The sequence below is a fragment of the Pan troglodytes genome, chromosome 19, assembly GCF_028858775.2.
Source record: "Pan troglodytes isolate AG18354 chromosome 19, NHGRI_mPanTro3-v2.0_pri, whole genome shotgun sequence".
In the NCBI taxonomy this organism is placed as follows: Eukaryota; Metazoa; Chordata; class Mammalia; order Primates; family Hominidae; genus Pan; species Pan troglodytes.
Window position 1 is genome coordinate 18846890 of NC_072417.2, and position 15439 is coordinate 18862328.

The window sequence follows — 15439 nt, forward strand, 5'->3', positions numbered from 1 at the left end:
CCGGGAGGTGGAGATTGCAGTGAGCCAAGATTGCACCACTGCACTCCAGCCTGGGCGACAGAGTGAGATTCTGTCTCAAAAAAAAAAAAAAAAAGATGAGACAGGACAGAATTCCCCTGGTGGGCACAGCAGATCTGCCAGTTGTTTGGAAAGGGCTTGTTTGGAAAGCCCCTCACGCTTGTTTGGAAAGGGCTGTTTGCTTGCCAGGTCTCTTCTCTAGACTATAAACTTCTGAGGCCAGGCAAGGTGGCTCACACCTGTAATCTCAGCACTTTGGGAGGCCAAGGTAGGAGGATCACTTGAGCCTGGGAGTTCAAGATCATCCTGGGCAACATGGCGAAACCCCATCTCTACAAAAAATACAAACAAATTTTTATCAGACATAGTGACGCACATCTGTAGTCCCAGCTACTCGGGAGGCCGAGGTATGAGAATAGCTTGAGTCTTTCGAGGCTGCAGTGAGCCATGACTGCACGCACCTCTGAACTCCAGCCTGGGCAACAGAGTGAGATCCTGTCAGAAAAAAAAAAAAGAAAAAAAAAAGGCTCCTAGAGGGCAGGATCTATGTCTTTTCAATATCATATCTCCCAGGGCCGGATGCAGTTAATTTCATTATATTCATTGAACGAATGAGAGCACAAACAAATGAATGCCATGTTGCAGGGATGCCTGGGAGGGCAGGAGAATATAGACTGTCCACCACTACCTGCAGGATCTGGCTCCAAAGATCTGAGCCTTGGCTGGGTGGATGGCTCACACCTATAATCCCAGCACTTTGGGAGGCCAAGGTGGGCAGATCACTTGAGCTCAGGAGTTCAAGACAAGCCTGGCCAACATGGCAAAACCCCATCTCTACTAAAAATAAAAAAATTAGCCAGGCCTGGTGGCAGGCACCTGTAATCCCAGCTACTCAGGAGGCTGAGGCAGGAGAATCACTTGAACCCAGGAGGCAGAGGTTGCAGTGAGCCAAGATTGCACCACTGCACTCCAGCCTGAGGGACAAGAGCGAGACTCCATCTCAAAAAAAAAAAGAAAAAAGAAAAAAAGATCTAAGCCTTGATCTATATCATTGCCAGAATCTTCCCAGGATGGGGTGGGGTGGGATAGCGCATTTAGAGCAATTAAAGGTCAGTTCAAAACTCAGGTTTAGCAGGCTAGCCAGAGCCACAGGGTGATACGTGAGCCAGTTACTAGACTTTGGAGGACCAATTCACAGCCCAGGGTTGGAAAATAAAACTAAGCCTTACTCTAGGGGGAAGTGGATGGGAGGCAGATTTGGTGAATGCCCGAGTGCCACAGGGAAAGCAGACAGGTTTCTGCGCGTTCGAGTGAACTCAAGGACACAGGCCAGAATATTTCAAAAGTGTTTATTACAGAGCCGTCCTTGGGCTGGGGACCCAGGTGACCAGGCAGGCTGCTGCCTGTGCAGAGAAGGGAGCAGAGATGTTTCTGCCCCCAGCTCCTCCTGTACTTCCTGAGATCCCTCTAGCCCCTGTCCCTGCTCTAGCCTTGCCCTTTGGACCTCTTCCGGGGCTCTGAGGAGAGGAAACGCTCGGGCTAGCTCTAGTTTGGAAATGAGGGTTCTTGGAGGCAGTTTTGCTTCTACTATGCTGTGGAGCAGGGGGAGCCAACCAAGACTCCCTCTCTAGTCTCTTTAAATAACAAAGGATCCTCAAAACCAGTGAGATCTTGACAAGCTTCTGCCCAAGTAGGGAGATGAGGTCCAAAGAGGAGCAACTTGTCTATGGCTGGGTGTGGTGGCTCACACCTGTAATCCCAGCACTTTGGGAGGCCGAGTCAAGCGGATCACCTGAGTTCAGGGGTTCAAGACCAGCCTGGCCAACACATGAAACCTCATCTCTACTAAAATATATATATATATACAAAAATTAGCTGGGTGTGGTGGTGCACCCCTGTAATCCCAGCTACTCAGGAGGCTGAGACATGAGAATGGCTTGAACCTGGGAGGCGGAGGTTGCAGTGAGCCAGGATCACGCCACTGCACTCCAGCCTGGGTGACAGAGTGAGACTCTGTCTAAATAAACAAATAACACAAACAAGAGCATCTTGTTTCAAGTCACACAAGTTCAAACTCAGCTACCCTGATTGCAAGTCAGACTGTTCTCTAAGCCAAAACTCAAGGAATTCTCAACCTTAGTAGGTCAAAAGGTGCGATCCCTAAAGAAAATACTTAATTTAAGAACACAAACCTTTCTCCTCCTTCCTTTCCCCTAGGGCATCACCTTGCCTAGCAGGAGGCAGGAACACTTTCTCTAGAGCAGGTCTTGTGATGTTTTGCTTAAGAATGCAGTTTCTTAGCTGAATGCCTGGGTTCAAGTCTGGCTTCAGCCACCTCTTGGCTCTGTGACCTTGGGCAAGTTACATACATCCTGTTCCTCCTGTTTCTCATCTGTAAAATGGGAGAATGAGTAGATTACAGGGCTGATGTGAGAATGAAGTAAGTGGAGCCTCTTAGTGCTGAGCATGCAGTATGTGCTTTTCGTTGTCTTGGAAGGGAACTGTGAAGCCAAGAAAGGGGTCTAGTCAGCCCTGGTCACTAACCCCCAGCACAAGGTTTTAGTCGCAGAATGCCCTGCAACACATCTTGCAGAATTGCCAGCACGAGGACACCCTCGGTGGCCTCTTCCTCCTGAGCCCACCCTCATCAGTCCTTAGATCACTGAGGGCCCTGTCCTTCTGCTTTTGGGGGGCAGATAGAGCAGTGCAGACCTGCACCCACCATCCAGCCTGACCACCACTTGCCACACGGAGCCCTTGGGCAAGACGCTTTCTTTGTTTTTTGTTTGTTTGTTTTTGTCTTTCAGCTTTTATTTTAGATTCCAGGGATACACATGCAGATTATAAAGGTATATAGGGAGCTGAGATCACCCCACTGCACTCCAGCCTGGGAACTGAGCGAGACTCTGTCTCAAAAACAACAACAACAACAACAAAAAACAACAACACAAAGCTATATTGTGTTATGCTGAGGTCTGGAGTATGACTAATCCTGTCACTCAGGAAGTGAGCACACAGTACCCAATACATGGGTTTTCAACCTTGGCCCCTCCTCCCTGCTCCCCGCAAGGCGCTTTCTTAATGTCCCAGAGCTTCTGCTTTTTTCATGTGTGAAAATGGGAATGCTGGCCGGGCGCGGTGGCTCACGCCTGTAATCCCAGCACTTTGGGAGGCCGAGGCGGGCGAATCACGAGGTCAGGAGACCGAGACCATCCTGGCTAACACGGTGAAACCCGTCCCTACTAAAAAATACAAAAAATTAGCCGGGCGTGGTGGCGGCCGCCTGTAGTCCCAGCTACTTGGGAGGCTGAGGCAGGAGAATGGCGTGAACCCGGGAGGCGGAGCTTGCAGTGAGCGGAGATCGCGCCACTGCACTCCAGCCTGGGCGACAGAGCGAGACTCCGTCTCAAAAAAAAAAGAAAAAAGAAAATGGGAATGCTGCGCTTAAACCCTATTTCCAGGGTGGTGGGGGGATCATGTGCCTGGTACCTAGTTGATTCCCAAAACTCGTTCATCCTTCCCAGGTGGAGTGTGAGGGTTGAACTCATGCCCATCTGCCCCTCCCTCCCACATTTGCATCTCCCACCACCAGGAAGGAGGCCAGCTGGAGAGCACGAGGCCACATTCTTGGACTCTTGGCCTCTTTGGCTCTAACACTGAAACCTTGGGCAAGTGACACACCCTCTTTGTGAAGACCAGGTGGATTGAGCTGTCCCTGGCAGCCTGAGTCAGGGTTCACCAGGAACTCAAGTGAGCCCTATTGAAACCACCTTTGCAAAAATCATAACTGAGAAAATTATGATAGTAAAAGATATCAGACCTAACTGACCCCATCTTGTTTCTAACTTCTAAACTGTCCTTGTTCATTCCTAAGCGTAGGCCAAACTAGCTTTGGAAAGAAATTTAGTGTATAGTTTATATAATAGCCCTTCCCAAATGGCTAAACTGTTCTGGTAAAACTAATGAAAGGCCACCAGCCACCAAGTCAAGATGAAAGGGGCTGGAATTCTAAATATTACCAGCCATTATTCCGGAGGTTATAAGATTTGCAACTTCCCTAAATTACTCTTGAAGGTAACATCACTATTGTGAACCTAAGATCGGCCTTTCGAGATGTCTTTTCAGGTTTTTGCATTTCTAACAACCAGAGGGCCCCACCTGGACCTGCCAACCAGTTCTGTGGCCCCCCACCCAGGAATTGACTCAGCAGAAGAGAACAGCTTCCACTCCCTATGATTTCATCCCTGAGCCAACCAACCAGCACTCCCGATTCACTGGCCACTACCCACCAAATTATCCTTAAAAACTCGGATCCCCGAGTTTTTGGGGAGACAGATTTGAGTAATAATAAAAGAGTTTTGAGGGAGACTGATCTGAGTAATAATAAAACTCCAGTCTCCAGCACAGCTGGCTCTGCATGAATTACTCTTTCTCTATTACAATTACCCTGTCTTGATAAATCAGCTATCCTAGGCAGCAGACAAGGCGAACCCCTTGGGCGGTTACACTGTCACCTAAGATGACTCCTGTTCACAAGATCTCTGCCAGGTTGGCTGACTTGAGTCCTAAGGTGAAACTCACATGAGGAGAAGAGGATCTACAGCCCATGTGCTGGGCAGAGGTCTTAACCGAATGGGGGATGGGTTTCCCATTCCCTTTCTATCCCCATGTTTAGGTACATGACTGATCATCCAACTCACTGGTACAAGGAAAAGGGAAAGTAAAGAAAGCTGAAAGAGAGGTAGAATTGTGTCCTGATGCTTTTGGCATTTAGGAGTTTTTTTGTTTTTTTTCCCCCCTGAGACGGAGTCTTGCTCTGTTGCCCAGACTGGAGTGCAGTGGCATGATCTCTGCTCACTGCAACCTCCGCCTCCCAGGTTCAAGCAATTCTCCTGCCTCAGCCTCCCAAATAGCTGGGATTATAGGTGCATGACACCATGCCCAGCTAATTTTTGTATTTTTAGTAGAGACGAGGTTTCACCATGTTGGCCAGGCTGGTCTTGAACTCCTGACCTCAAGATCCGCCCACCTTGGCCTCCCAAAGTGCTGGGATTACAGGCGTGAGCCACCACGCCCAGCTGGCTTTTAGGAGTTTCTACAGCTTTTTCACAAAGGCGGTTTCTAGGTAGCACCCACGAGCTTTGGCACTCCCACCACCTGGCTGAAGGCAGAACTCCGCAGTAAAAACTTGAAGCCACCAGTGGCCAAAGGAAGTTATCTGCCTACCCTCCCTAACCCCATCAGCGAATTAGGAAACCAGGCTGAAACTGCTGCTAATTGCCTCAAAAGGTTAGGATTTGAATCAGTTGCCTCCAGGGCACTTGTGTGACCTTGAACAAGTCCTTTTATCTCTGAGTCTCAATTTCTTTATAAAATGGGGATGGATAAACTGGGTGTGGTGGCTCACGCCTGTAATCCCAGCACTTTGGGAGGCCAAGGTGGGTGGATCACCTGAGGCTGGGAGTTTGAAACCAACCTGACCAACATGTACTAAAAATACAAAATTAACTGGGTGTGGTGGCACATGCCTGTAATCCCAGCTATTCCGGAGGCCGAGGCAGGAGAATCATTTGAACCAGGGAGGCGGAGGTTGTGGTGAGCCGGAGATCGCGCCATTGCACTCCAGCCTGGGCAACAAGAGCAAAACTCCATCTCAAAAAAAAAAAAAAAAAAAAAAAAAGAGGAGGGGGAGGGGATGGATAGGCTGGGCACAGTGGCTCACACCTGTAATCCCAACATCCCAACATTTTGGTAGGCCAAGGAGTGTTGATCACCTGAGGTCAGGAGTTCAAGACCAGCCTGGCCAACATGGTAAAACCCCGTCTCTACTAAAAACACAAAAATTAGCTGGGCATGGGAGCAGGTGCCCGTAATCCCAGATACTTGGGAGACTGAGGCAGGAGAATCGCTTGAACCCAAGAGGCAGAGGTTGCAGTGAGCCGAGATCACGCCACTGCACTCCAGCCTGGGAGACACAGCGAGACTCTGTCTCAAAAATAAATAAAATAAAATAACATGGGGATAACACTGGAACAATCTGTTATTGTGAAGACAAAGTGAAGGAACACAAATGGAGCACTAACCTAGAGCTAAACACAGCAGGGGACTTGTTTCATTCAACATCTTTTTTTTTTTTTTTTTTTTTTTTTGAGGTGGAGTGTTGCTCTGTCGCCCAGGCTGGAGTGCAGTAGCATGATCTTGGCTCACTGCAACCTCTGCCTCCCGGGTTCAAGTGATTCTCCTGCCTCAGCCTCCCGAGTAGCTGGGATTACTAGTGCATGCCACCATGCCTGGCTATTTTTTTTTTTTTTTTTTTTTTTGTATTTTTAGTAGTGATGGGGTTTCACCATGTTGGCCAGGCTGGTCTCAAACTCCTGACCTCTAATGATCCACCTGCCTCAGCCTCCCAAAGTGCTGAGATTACAGGCATGAGCCACTGCACCTGGCCTCACTCAACAAACATCTGTAAGGCCCACTGTGCACCAGCCAGGCTGTCTATGCTAGGGGATGGGGGTACATCAATAAGACAAACATGGTCCTCATGTTGCTTACAGGAGAGGAGGGATGACAGACAATGACAGGGACAGTATGATACCCCAGCCCTACCAGCTGGGTGACCCCAGACAAGCTCACTCTTTTTTGTTGTTGTTGTTTTATTTTGTTTTGTTTTGAGACAGGGTCTCACTCTTTCGCCTAGGCTAGAGTGTGGTGGTGTGATCACAGTTTACTGCAGCCTTCACCTCCCAGGCTCAAGCTATCCTCCCACCTCAGCCTCCCGAGTAGAGCTGGGACTACAGGTGCATGCCACAATGCCTAGCTAATTTCTTAATTTTTTGTAGAGATGGGGTCTCCCTATGTTGTCCAGGCTGGTCTCGCACTCCGGGGCTCAAGCGATCCTCCCACCTTGGCCTCCCAAAGTGCATTCTCCCCACCTACACACCCCTTTGTGACCCAATGGAGTCAGGTGTGTCCGGGTTTGAACGGCTAGGCAAATAATTTCTCGAGTGTTGTGAACATTCAGCCATAAACGCAGCGACCTAGCTCGAATGCCCGGTTCATAGTATGTTCTCAGCAAATACTAGTTTCACGTCTTTCCTCTCGAAACACAATCTTCTCTCCTTCTCTTCACTAGCAGGCTTTGAGGGCCAAAAGGAGGAGATTAGGGTGGGGGAGAAACACACTCTTAGGAAGCAGGGGAGAAAGTGCGTTTTTTATTTATAGGGCCATCTGCAAAAGGGGCAAACTGTCTGTCACCACCCGCTCCACCAACTGTAATTACGGGCGGGGGTGGGGGTGGGGAGTCATTCCTCCCGCCAACCCCCGCAATCCTCAGTAACTTATAATCTGGGGAAAAGGGTCCCGAGGGCTGGGTCATCCCGTGCCTCCCACTGGGTTTAGGACGCGAGAGCGGAATGGGCAGGAGGTGGAGGTGCACTTCTGCAAATCTCAAGAACCGAAGCCCTGGAGGCGGCGGATGAGAAAGTCCACAGCCCTAGCAATTTTGGGTGTGTAGGCAGGGATTTAGCGTATGTCCACAGCCGCTCTAGTGAGGGTGCCCCCACCCACGTTCCTCGGAAGGGCAGCGCTCCATCCCCACCCTGCTACCCTTTCCCCGAGAGCCTAATCCCACCTTAGCTGGCGCTCCCGGAGCCTCCGGGGCAGGAGGGAGGCGTGGCCTCGGGCGGCCCGCCCCTTTGATGTGCGCCGGCGCCGCTGCGATTGGACAGTCGCTTGTGACGTGTGGGGACTGCGGTGGGCTCCGCTGCTGCAGCAGCCGCAGCGCCGGCCGCGGCTCCGGCTCCGGCTCCGGCTCCCGGGCATTTAAAGGGGACGCGGCGGCTGCCCGGGGGGGATGAGGGGCAAGTGGAGGGGACGGCTCAGACGCACATCATCCTCAGTCCCTCGGGACTGGAAGGACTCGTGAGCCGGAGCCCAGAAATCCGGGGGTGGATAAGACACCGCGTCCCCTCCAATTCCCGTAAGCACCCCTTGCTCCATCCTGCGCCCCAATACCTCAGCTAGCCCCCTTCCCCACTTCTTACACTCCAAACTCAGCCGGGACAGACCTCTGCTGCCGCCGCCCCCACGTGAGTCCTGGGCTCCGGGAGATAGGGGAGGGCTGGGGTCCCGGCGCGGGGTGGGGGCTGTGGAGTTTGAAGGCGCTCCTTCACGCGCGTGGCACTGGGGGAGTTCTGGAGCTCAGGAGTGAGTCCCCTTCTCTCTCCTACCCAGGAACATAGTGCTGGGGTATCCCTCCGTCCCCGACTCTGGCAAAGCCAAGGAATTGGTGTCCCCTTGCTCCCTGCCACCCACAATACCCCTCCCCGAGCCGCGCACCCCCCGCCCGCATTGGAGCCCAGCGCTCGCCAGCTGGGGGTGCGCCAGAGTGCTGGCTTCCTAGTCACCTCTAAAAATATCTCTCCCCCAACCCTACCGGCAGCTGCCACCTCCCTGCCCCTGCCCCTGCCCCTAGGATCCCCTCCCAGCTTGTCCTCCCACCCAGGGAGTGCCCAGAGGTGACTGCTAGACCCAGACGCCTCACTGGCACCAGGGCGCAGGGCCACCACCGCCAGCTGGTCAGGACCGCAAGCTCCCTGCCCACTGGAGTCTCCAGGGCCAAGGGGGGAGCTCCAGCTGCAATTTTCCCAAGAGGCGCCAGAGACTCCTGAGTTCTAATCGCGGTTCCGATGCTGTGTGACCCCTAGGATGTTAGCTTGACCTCTCTGGGCCTCTGTTTTTCCTATCTGCTGCTCGGGCGTGGTGAGCAAGGAAGATGGTCATGTTTGGGAGCACTGTCTGGGAAAGGGAGGGAATTCTAGCTTAGTTGTTGGATCTGATTTCTAGTGATTGATACAAGGAGACTTGTTTTTGGACAGAGAGGGCTTGTTACTGTGGTCTTTCTGGAGTCCTCGCCTCCCCATCCTCATTCTGCACATTTCCTTTGGAAAACTATCCCAAAACTTTTCTAGGAACTCCATCTGCCCAGTAAGAGGGGAATTTGAAACTTAGGGCCTATATCAGAGAGGGGCCTGTTTCCCTCCCACCCCCTTCCCACAGATTTAATCTAAGAGCATTTGTGTGAAAGGCGGGAGAGGCAGGCAGGGATCTGTGACCCGGTGCAGAATTAAGGAGGCAGGCACTGCTTTTAGGTGGGACTAGAATATGGACTCCCTGCAACCCCCCAGAAGCCGTTCTCCCTGCTCTGGCCTGTGAGAGAAGCTCAGATCCTGCCCCCTACTCTGAGGGACTCTGTTTGGTGACCACAAAAGGATTTGATGACTCAGAACAAAGGTGTCAGAGGTGAGAGACCTTTTGGAGCATCACAGGAGCCAAATTCCAACTGGGGAAGGGGTTCCTCTGACTCCTGTGGGGTGGGGACGAGGTGTCACAGCATGGCCTTCTCAGTTTTCTGGGGAAGAAACCCAAGATGCCTGACTTTCTGCCTTGGAGACTGAAAGAAACAAGGGCAACTCAGCAAACAATAAGTGTTTAACTGAATCCCCTAGATACTATTATTAGCAGAAAAATGTAACTGTATTTTATGATGAGAAATGAGGAGTTGTGTGTGTGTGTGTGTGTGTGTGTTGGGGATGGGGTTGCTCCCTCTGTCACCCAGGCTGGAGTGCAGTGGTACCATTACAGCTCACTGCAACCTCTGTCTCCTGGGTTCAAGTGATCCTCATGCCTCAGCCTCCCAAGTAGCTGGGACTATGGGCACAAGCTACCATACCCAGCTAATTTTTTTTTTTTTTTTTTTTTTTTGAGACTGAGTCTCGCTGTCGCCCAGGCTGGAATGCAATGGCGCAATCTTGGCTCACTGCAAGTTCCGCCTCCCGGGTTCATGCCATTCTCCCGCCTCAGCCTCCCGAGTAGCTGGGACTACAGGCGCCCACCACCACACCCAGCTAATTTTTTGTATTTTTAGTAGAGACAGGGTTTCACCATGTTAGCCAGGATGGTCTCGATCTCCTGACCTCGTGATTCGCCTGCCTCGGCCTCCCAAAGTGCTGGGATTACAGGCGTGAGCCACCACGCCCGGCCTTAATTTTTGTTTTTAAAGAGACAGGGTTTTGCCATGTCACCCAGTCTGGTCTCAAACTCCTAGACTTAAGTGATCTGCCTGCCTCGCCTCCCAAAGCGTTGGGATTACAGGCTTAAGCCACCCTGCCTGGCTGAAAAAATGAGAAGTTTTGACCATAATTAATGATCAATAGAATAGAAAAAAGGAAGGAAGGAAGGAAGGAAGGAGGAAGGAAGGAAGGAGGAAGGAAGGAAGGAGGAAGGAAGGAAGGAAGGAGAGAGACAGGAAGGAAGGAAGGACGGAGGAAGGAAGGAAGGAGAGAGACAGGAAGGAAGGAAGGAAGGAGGAAGGAAGGAAGGAGAGAGACAGGAAGGAAGGAAGGAGAGAGACAGGAAGGAAGGAAGGAGAGAGACAGGAAGGAAGGAAGGGCAAAGTAATGAGACCCTTCTCTATAGGATGAAAGCTGGTCTCTGGGTAGCTGTTGGTGACCCCTTGGAATCTTTGTATCTACCCCTTGCTTCTCCAGATGCTGCATGTTTGCTTTTACAAGGGGAGTGGCATCCCTGACCTTTCTCTCATAAATCGCCTGGCTGAGGTTGGACATGTGATATCAGCTGGGAATCTGGAAGGTTGGAAGTCCCTCCAGATAGGGACTGGGGACAGCTCCAACCCATGCCATTTCCTTGTCCCTCATGCAACCCTCCCCTTCTCTCCCACCTCCTCCTTGACCTGTCTTCTCTCCCATCCCTCACCCTCTCTTTGCCCACTGCTTCATTCAGCTTTGACCACCTCTCCTAATTCCTAGATTAGAAGTTCTTGGAAAAAACTGAGAGCCGCATTCCATCCCTGCAGAAGGATTTAACACATGTGTGGTCTGGTTGTTGTGAGGGAGGGAGTACCGCAAGATGGATATTGCTAGAGCCTGTACCCTGCTCCTGGGATGTCCCCGTCTCTGTCCTGGGGCAATTGCTTCTCCCTCCTGAATAGTCAGGGGAGAGTGTCACCTTGACAGAGGGGTTTACAGTGTCACCATTGTCACCACCAGAGGGCAGCAGCCAGCCAGACCTGCTTCTCTCAAGGTCTTGTCTCCTGGCTCTCTTTATCTTTCCAAATCTTGTCCCAGCTGCTTCTGGTCTCATTCAACCCCAGGAGCACAGGTGGGAGAGTAGAGAGGCACTGGAAGCTGTAGGTGGTGTCCTTTGCCACTGTCTTGGTGAAGTCCCCAAGAGGTTAAACCCAGTTCCCAAAGCCACACCAAAGTCTTGCCAAGATTTCAACCTGACTCTTCTGTGTGACTGCCGGACCCCTGAGAGCAACAGGGAGGCCATTCCCAGATCATCTATGAGACCTGGCTGGGGGTCCCAGACCCCAGCTATGGTATAGTAAGCTTTGGTTAGCTCCTTCCTTTTTGAGGGCATGAGGAAGGCAAAGCTGCAGTCAAGCATTCATGAAGCAGTCTATGCCCCATGTAAACAGCGTGGCTGGTTAGTTAACCTCTCTGAGCCCTTCTCATTGGCTGAATTCATGACTGATGAGTAGTGAGAGAATATGAGTGAAGGTGATTTGTAAACTATGATGTGTCAAACACATTTAAGGGACAATGATGATACTAGAGAAAAAACACTGGACTCAGGCTCAGATGTGGGTTTGAGATCTGCCTGCCATTTACAGTGGGTGACTTTTGGGAAAGTCAGTTAACTTCTCTGGGTCTCCAATACCATCTGAAACCTCTCTAGAGTTGTAGGCACTGGGCCTATTTGAGGGGTTGTTTTTGCTAAGACCCTGGGAATGCCTCCTGTAGCTCAGCAGAAGGACCAGGGCCAGGTGGGTATTCCTGGTGGAAGCAAAGTCAGCTGACTGGGCACCCTCAAATGAACTTTTGTGGTTGTCAGGAACGTGTGACGACGGCTGGAGGCCAACAGAGTCCCTACAGGTGGTGCTCACGGTAATGCACCAACAATGAGTGGCTGTTTTCCAGTTTCTGGCCTCCGCTGCCTATCTAGGGTAAGTGGGTCCCTCCAGGGGTCTCCTAGGATGAGGCCTCAGCCCCCAGTTTTCCATCACCTTTCCATAGGGCCTTGGGAGAGGCCCTATCCAGACTGTTTTAGGTTTACCCTCACCTCTACTGGGGCTTCATTAATTCCTAGAAGCTTCCATCCCAGGTGTGGGGTCCTGATGCTTTATATCTGCAATTTGAAGGATCCTGGGCCACTGAAATGCCCACTGGATGTTGATGAGACCAGAGGGTGACTCCAGGGATGAGGTGGAAGGGACAGCTTGGTTAGGGAGGCAGATAGCCAATCGAAATCCCAGCTCTGAAATGAGGAGCTTGGGTTTCTCTTTCACAAGGTGTGCCAGGCCATAAGCACGCCGGGAATATGAGAGAGGGGCTTAGGAAGAAACCAGAAAGAGAAACAATCCCATCTCAATTAACTGGGGTGGGAGCTGGGTGGGAGAAAAGCAGTGTGTGGGTATCTGGAAGCTGCATGTCACCTGCTCACTGCCCCTCTGTGCCTCTCACACACTGGCAGGCAAAGGTGATGGAAACTTGCTGCCGAGGGCTCTTGCTGCCTCCATTGCTTGCCTTTCCTTGTGCCCAGACATGTCCCCTCTTGTCCTCTGTCCTCTCCCATGCTGCCTACCACCCTCCCCTCCAACAAGAATCTGGCCCAAGGTCTCCACTTCCTGGAACTCCCTTATCCCTACCCCTACTCTGTCTTCCTGTCCAGCAGTCTGTCTCCAAGATCCCCTAGAATGACCTCCTCTCAGCCCTCTCCTCCACACCCCCCAAGTCCCCACTACCTGGCCCCTCCCACTCCTCTGCCTTTTCAGCCACTGCTGCTCTCTTCTCTTCTCCCTTACCTGTCTCCCAGGTGTGTCGTGGCCTGGTGCGGGAGGCTCTTACCTCCCCAAGCCCCACTGCTTCTCCTGCTGCCCGCTTGCTTCGGACTCTGGCAGAAACCCCACCTGCTGACACATTCCTCCTGGGGAATTGGCAAGTGATTAGTGATGAGCTGTCAGCACAGGGCCCTAAAACTCCCTGAAGAAGCTGTGCCCCATCCCTAGACCCCTGTTCAGTGCCATTGGGCTAGAAGCAGCTCCCAGAGAGCCATAGATTCCCCATGGCCCAAAAGGAGAATGAGGAAACTGGTCCAGTTGGGTGGATGGGCGGTTGGTTTCCCTTGACCCTACCTCAGGGAATGAGGGAGGGGAGAGTTCCCACCACCCGTTCTTGATCCACACCAACAACAGGGGCCACTGGAAGTCTCCAAAACAGTCCAGTCCAGAAACCTCCCCAAAGTGGTGATCCTTGGAAGCTGCTCTTCCCTTCTTTTGACCCTTGTTAAGCCCCATCGGCCCTCGATGAGAGTAGTGGAAACAGGTGCCGAGAAGCCCTCTGGGCATAAACCCCACTGCAGTTAACTAAGAGGTGCCACTGGAGTAGTCAGGGAAGGCTGGGGATAGAGGTGGTGGCATTGGGTACTCCTCCCAGCTTAACCAGACTTGGGTCCTCCTCAGGTCTTGGATGTGCCAGCGCCTCTGGCCGTGGCCCGCTAACCAGCCTCTCCCGGGCGGTCTCCGGCCGCGCCCCCTCTCGCTTGCCCCCTCCTCCTCCTCCTCCTGCTGCTCTCCCCCCTGCTCCCAGGACGGCAGGATGGCCGCGCAGGGCGCGCCGCGCTTCCTCCTGACCTTCGACTTCGACGAGACTATCGTGGACGAAAACAGCGACGATTCGATCGTGCGCGCCGCGCCGGGCCAGCGGCTCCCGGAGAGCCTGCGAGCCACCTACCGCGAGGGCTTCTACAACGAGTACATGCAGCGCGTCTTCAAGTACCTGGGCGAGCAGGGCGTGCGGCCGCGGGACCTGAGCGCCATCTACGAAGCCATCCCTTTGTCGCCAGGCATGAGCGACCTGCTGCAGTTTGTGGCAAAACAGGGCGCCTGCTTCGAGGTGATTCTCATCTCCGATGCCAACACCTTTGGCGTGGAGAGCGCGCTGCGCGCCGCCGGCCACCACAGCCTGTTCCGCCGCATCCTCAGCAACCCGTCGGGGCCGGATGCGCGGGGACTGCTGGCTCTGCGGCCGTTCCACACACACAGCTGCGCGCGCTGCCCCGCCAACATGTGCAAGCACAAGGTGCTCAGCGACTACCTGCGCGAGCGGGCCCACGACGGCGTGCACTTCGAGCGCCTCTTCTACGTGGGCGACGGCGCCAACGACTTCTGCCCCATGGGGCTGCTGGCGGGCGGCGACGTGGCCTTCCCGCGCCGCGGCTACCCCATGCACCGCCTCATTCAGGAGGCCCAGAAGGCCGAGCCCAGCTCGTTCCGCGCCAGCGTGGTGCCCTGGGAAACGGCTGCAGATGTACGCCTCCACCTGCAACAGGTGCTGAAGTCGTGCTGAGTCTGGCCGCCTGCAGGGGGGTACCCGGGCCAACGGCGGAGGGGGCGGGGAAGGGAGATTCGGCAAAGACAGCTTTACTACTCCCTTTTCCCTTTGGCTTTGTTATGTCCCTCTGGGAATTTCTGGAATCTCGTATTTGGGGGCTTGGGGAAGGGGGCTCAGAGCCGTCCCTATCTATGCAGTTAACCCACCTCGGCTGCCTCCCCCACTCCACTGTGCAAGGTTGAGTTCTGGAGTCTGACCCATCGCGGGGTGGCGCGCAAACCTTGGAAGGCAGCAGTATTTCCTGGTCCTCCCAACTGGGAGGAAGGGGCTCCCCGGCAGGTGAGAGAAGGAACATCTCCCGCCGCTGTAACTTGCCTCGGGCTGCGTGACCGCCCCTCCTCCAGTCTACTGTGGAGGGAACCCAGGATCCTGAAATTCTCCTGGCCGCAAGAACTCCCCACAGAGGCAGAAGAGGGTCTCCACCTATGGCCCCAGGCCTTTGCGATCTTGCTTCACCCACCGCGACCCCACACTATTTCTGTGCTGTCCACACTCTCTTGCCTCCCGACCCCCGCACTCCCTTCTAGCACCCCCAAAGGAAAAGCCAGAGGGAACAATCGCCTCCTGGTGGTGGTACGAGGTAGCGCACCGTCCGGCTCGGGTCCGGACAGCCAGTAACCTCGCAGAGAGTGACGGTGTCTCCTTGCATCCCAGCCTCGTCTATGCAGCAAGAGACCAGGGACTTCACCAAAGTCACACTCGCGGGCTGGGCCTTCCACGCATCCCCCCCACCCCCCATGGAACAGAAAGCCATGTTTTTAAGCAGAACCAGCGAAACCCAAGCCCCTCCTTCCTCTGGTGTTTTACAACTATAAAGGAGGTGAAGGGAGAAGAAATGACTGAGATCTCTCTCGCGACAGTCTCAGAGTTGACAGTGAGGTGCTCTCGGAGAGCCCCGCTTAAGTCACGGAGATCGTTCCCACTCTTGGGCAAGTGCCCAGCCACATATG

At 53.2% G+C, this 15439-nt stretch overlaps 1 protein-coding gene and 1 long non-coding RNA gene across 14 annotated transcripts; one reads left to right on the forward strand and one right to left on the reverse strand.

Moving 5' to 3' along the window:
* Positions 1-257: 257 nt before the first annotated feature.
* LOC107969136 (uncharacterized) lies at positions 258-7722 on the reverse strand. Its single transcript, XR_008540374.2, has 3 exons — positions 7649-7722; positions 2211-2410; positions 258-350 (listed from the first exon to the last, which is right to left on the reverse strand). It is a non-coding gene; the product is annotated as an uncharacterized LOC107969136 (long non-coding RNA).
* A 21-nt stretch (positions 7723-7743) lies between these two features.
* PHOSPHO1 (phosphoethanolamine/phosphocholine phosphatase 1) lies at positions 7744-15325 on the forward strand. Of its 13 annotated transcripts, none has more exons than XM_016931501.4 (5): positions 7761-7996; positions 9204-9318; positions 11932-12043; positions 12913-13034; positions 13559-15325. In XM_016931501.4, exons 3-5 carry the CDS (start codon positions 11999-12001, stop codon positions 14442-14444), a joined length of 1053 nt encoding a protein of 350 aa, XP_016786990.1. In that variant the 5' UTR covers positions 7761-7996; positions 9204-9318; positions 11932-11998; the 3' UTR covers positions 14445-15325. The 13 variants fall into 13 exon arrangements, with proteins under 13 accessions (XP_016786989.1, XP_063654350.1, XP_001172566.1 ...); XM_016931498.4 differs by having other exon boundaries at positions 7774-8105; XM_016931499.4 differs by having other exon boundaries at positions 7780-8105; positions 9168-9318.
* Positions 15326-15439: the final 114 nt, after the last annotated feature.

Excerpts from the sequence above, each read along its gene's own strand:
- PHOSPHO1 (XM_016931500.4), top strand. The coding sequence starts at position 11,999 with ATGAGTGGCTGTTTTCCAGTTTCTGGCCTCCGCTGCCTATCTAGG. Across the intron at positions 12,044-12,912 it reads GCCTCCGCTGCCTATCTAGG|GTGTGTCGTGGCCTGGTGCG; the intron begins GTAAGTGGGTCC and ends CCTGTCTCCCAG. Across the intron at positions 13,035-13,558 it reads ACATTCCTCCTGGGGAATTG|GTCTTGGATGTGCCAGCGCC; the intron begins GCAAGTGATTAG and ends GGTCCTCCTCAG.